General features: G+C 63.3%; 2 protein-coding genes across 2 annotated transcripts in view; one reads left to right on the plus strand and one right to left on the minus strand.

Moving 5' to 3' along the window:
• Positions 1 to 59, plus strand: part of LYPD3 (LY6/PLAUR domain containing 3) — a 4,043-nt gene extending 3,984 nt beyond the window's left edge. Inside the window, exon 5 of the mRNA XM_025216480.1 lies at positions 52 to 59. Within this exon, the coding sequence (XP_025072265.1) occupies positions 52 to 59 (8 nt within the window). The remainder of the gene's footprint in view (positions 1 to 51) is intronic.
• A 2,759-nt stretch (positions 60 to 2,818) lies between these two features.
• Positions 2,819 to 3,836, minus strand: part of LOC112552054 (pleckstrin homology-like domain family B member 3) — a gene marked incomplete at its 5' end in the record, with an annotated part of 2,271 nt that continues 1,253 nt past the window's right edge. Inside the window, 2 exons of the mRNA XM_025216475.1 lie at positions 2,819 to 3,221; positions 3,587 to 3,672. Of these exons, the coding sequence (XP_025072260.1) occupies positions 3,087 to 3,221; positions 3,587 to 3,672 (221 nt within the window). The remainder of the gene's footprint in view (positions 3,222 to 3,586; positions 3,673 to 3,836) is intronic.

Consider the following 3,836-nt stretch of genomic DNA (forward strand, 5'->3'; position numbering starts at 1 on the left):
CCCCCCCCCCCCCGGGGGGCCCCGGGGTCTGGGGCCCCCCCCCCCCCCCAGGTATGTGAGACGTGCACACATAGGCATACTACCCAGGTGTCCGACACACACACACACACACACACACACACACACACACACACACAACACAGGAGCTCGGGACACGGACACACATACACAGAACCCAGGTGTGTGGGACATGTGCGCGCACACACAGCACCCAGGAATCTGACACACACACAGGGAACCAAGGTGTGCAGGACACACACACGCAGAACCCAGGTGTGCGGGACATGTACACACACACACATAGCACCCAGGTGTCTCACACACACACACACAGAGGGAATCCAGATGTCCTGGACACACATATACAGGGAACCCAGGTGTGTGGGACGTGCACACACACACACACACACACACACACACACACACACACACAGCACCCAGGAGTCTGACATACACACAGGGAACTCAGGTATGTGGGACGTGCACACACGCACACACACACACACACACAAATGGCACCCAGGAGTCTGACATACACACAGGGAACCCAGGCATCCCACATACACACACGCGCGCGCGCACACACTGCTGTCCGTTGTGAGCTCTCCTGCCTCCTGGACGCCTGGGCTCCTGCTGTGTGCGGTGCCAGGGCGCAGCCTGCCCCGGCCTGCCCGGCTCTGGGGCGTGGGCCCAGGCAAGAAGCGCAGGCGGCCCCCAGGCGGGTCCCGGGAAGCCGGGCGAGGCCCAGACGCCTGGGTCCCCACCCAGGGCCTCTGAGTCACTGCGGGGGCAGCGAGGGCGGCACCCACCCGGCAACCTCGTGTGCCTCTGGTGCCCCCGGGGCGGGGCAGGTGTCCCGACTCCTGGGTTGTCCGGGCTCACAGCACCCCTGGTGGGGCGAGGGTGGGTGGGGGGGTCCTGGGCTCTAGTGCCCCTCGCAGGGGTTAAAACGGTCGTTAAGGCCTTAACGACTGGGGCCTTAATGACTGGGGCCTCTTTTTACCCCACCCACCAACGAGCCCCCTCCACGAGGCAGGAGTATTCGGCTCACAGGCAGGCTTCGGCCTAGTGGCGGTAGCCATCTTTTCCCCTTCCCGCGCCCTGGTGTCTCCTGGTCTGAGACGCGACTGCTCAACTCCCAGGCAGGCTTTGGCCTAGTCGTGGGGGCCCTCGGCCCCCCACCCCTGCCACCCTCCTGGCTCCCAGCTTGAGACCCACGTGCTCAACTCCCAGGTAGGCTTCGGCCTACACGCAGCGGCCATCTTGTCTCTCATGTCTGCCGGCCCGAGTCCTAAATGCTTCATTCCCAGAAAGGCTTTGACCTAGCTGTGGTGACCATTTCCCCTGCCCCTGGCTTCGCTCCCAGGCAGGCTTTGGCCTAGTCATGGCAGCCATCTTGTCCTCCCCAAACCCTTACACCTCCCAGCCCTGGCCCCCTGCACTCAACTCCCAGGCAGGCTTTGGCCTACACCTGGTGGCCATCTTGTCCCCCCCACCAATCTGTGACCCAGCTCCTGGGTCCTCTTCCCCAGCACCCCCAAGGGGCATGGCACCTCCTGGGGTGGACGTGGCGATGGGAGGGTGTGGACGCCTTACCCCCTACCCTTCCGCCTCCACACCTTGAGGGTTTGGAGGGGCCCTGAGATCACATCGACCCCATGAGCATCAAGCCCAGCCCTTGGGGCAGGTGGATTCTCCTGTCTCCCCGCTCCCCCCACAATGCCTTCAAGACCCCCTACAACTGTTTTACACAAGCCCCGCCCCCCCCCCGGGGTAGGGAGTTGCTGGGGGTGGGAAAATAAAGCCCGCCGAGAGCGGGGGACACCTGGGTTCCCCGTGGGCGGCTTGGTGTCTCGCAGTGGGCAGGGGTGGAGGGCGTCCCTGGACACCGGGGGTCTCCTGTCCCCCTTAGTACGCTCTCCACCCCACTCCCTGTGCCCCAGCCCCAGTCAGGATGAGACCCGCCCAGATGAGTCCAGCCCCCTGCTCCCCTCCCGGGGCTGGAGAGAAGCCAGGTGTCCGGGCTCCCAAACCCACTTGGCTCTCACTCTTCTGTCTCGTGGCAGGGGGCGGCTGGAGGGCAGGGGCAGGAGCGGGCGGGAGCCCGGACACCGGGGTTCTTCACATTTTGGGGCACAGGGGATGGATTGGAGCAGGGGAAACTGCCTTACAGTGGCCACCTTGGCCCAGGTGGTGACCATCATGGCCGGGGGGGCGGGGGACAGCCCTTTTGGCCAAGGGGCTGCAGGTCAGGAGTGAGGAGCACTACTGGGGCGAGGAGCGGGGTGCAGGGCTGCGGGCTGGGAGTGAGTGGCACCAGCAGGGCCGGGGGTGTGGCAGGAAGTGGAATAAACCAGACAGACACAGATCCCTGTTAGCTCTGTAATAAATACCCAGGGCCCCCAGCGGGCACCATGCCCGGGACAGAGGGACCTGCCCCCACCCCAATAAACGGGAGCAGGGGCCGATAGACATGGTATACACAACTGGGAATTATTGCAGCAGGGGATGCCGCCCTGGCTCCTGGGGCAAAGCATCCCCTCTACTTGGAAAGGAGAAAAGTCCAGGTTGGTGCTGATTGGCAGAGCCTGTTCTTCTATCTTCCCATTGGCCAGGAATCCCTCCACGTTTTCTCTAATTGGGTAGGAAGAGTCCCACAAGCTGCTCTGCTATTGGTCGGTAAGGACAGGTCTCCTCCTTGGTCAGATTTCACACCCAGCTAGAAGACGAGTGGTGGGAAACACTTGGCTCGTACACGGATTGATCCAGCTCTTTCCACCTCTTCTGATTGGTCCAATCCATCCTCATTGGTACTCCACTCCGATTGGACCCAGCCCACCTCCCATTGGTACAACAGGCTGAGAAGACACTCAACAACTCAGCTCCTTGTGTCCTCTCTGCCACCAGCAGTCGAGCAAGGGTGGGGCCAAGTTTCTAGCCTCTCCCCCCTCCCTTGGAGACTCCAATGAGCCTCGCCCTTGGAGGAGATGTCAACACTCCAGCTTCCTCTGCCTCCCTTAGTGGGTGGAGCCAAGGCCAGGGTCCCACATCTGGGGGCAGGGCCACGGTCACGGCCAGGGGCAGGGTCAGTAGCGGGCATTCTCCTCGGCGGCCGTGACGATGGCGTCTATCCAGATGCGCATGGCCTCGGCGCTGGGGGCCACCAGGCAGAAGAGGCGGTCGTAGGTCTTCACGCAGAAGGTCAGGGCTGGGTTGGGGCTCTGCAGGGGGCATGGGAGAGGCGGGGTCAGGAGCCGGAGGGGGCGAAGCCAGGATCGAGGAGGGAGCGGGGTCTCACAGAGAAGTGGCACTGGAGGAACAGAGTTCCTGGTCTCAGGGGTCCCTGAGCTCAAGGGGCATGGTCAGGGGGATAGGGGAGGAGGCAGGAGGTTAGCAGGCGGAGGTAGGTACAGGGACACAGCCAAGACCTAAGGGAGCTGGATCTCAGGGATAAGGGAGCAGAGCCTGGTGCTGGGGGAGGAGGGGGTTTCCAATCCCATGGGCAGACAATAGGGGCAGGTCCCCAGCCTTGGGGGCAGAGTCAGGAGCTGCGGGGTGGGGCCAGGATATGCCCCACCCCCCTCACCTTCCAGGCGCTGCGAAGATGGTCGTAATAAACCTCCTCGATGGCTTGGAAGTAGATGACACCTTTCAGCTTTGTCTCCTCCTTGTCTGCAGAAAACAGGGGAGTTAGCCAGGCAGGGGGCTGCGGGCTGGGAGCGGAGGGGCACCGGTCAGGCTAGGAGGAGGCAGGGGAGTGCGGGTCGGGAGCGAGGGGCACCGGATAGGCCAGGGTGAGGCAGAAGGCTGTAGGTTAGGAGTGGGGGACACGGGGG

The sequence above is a fragment of the Alligator sinensis genome, unplaced genomic scaffold, assembly GCF_000455745.1.
Source record: "Alligator sinensis unplaced genomic scaffold, ASM45574v1 scaffold850_1, whole genome shotgun sequence".
In the NCBI taxonomy this organism is placed as follows: domain Eukaryota; kingdom Metazoa; phylum Chordata; order Crocodylia; family Alligatoridae; genus Alligator; species Alligator sinensis.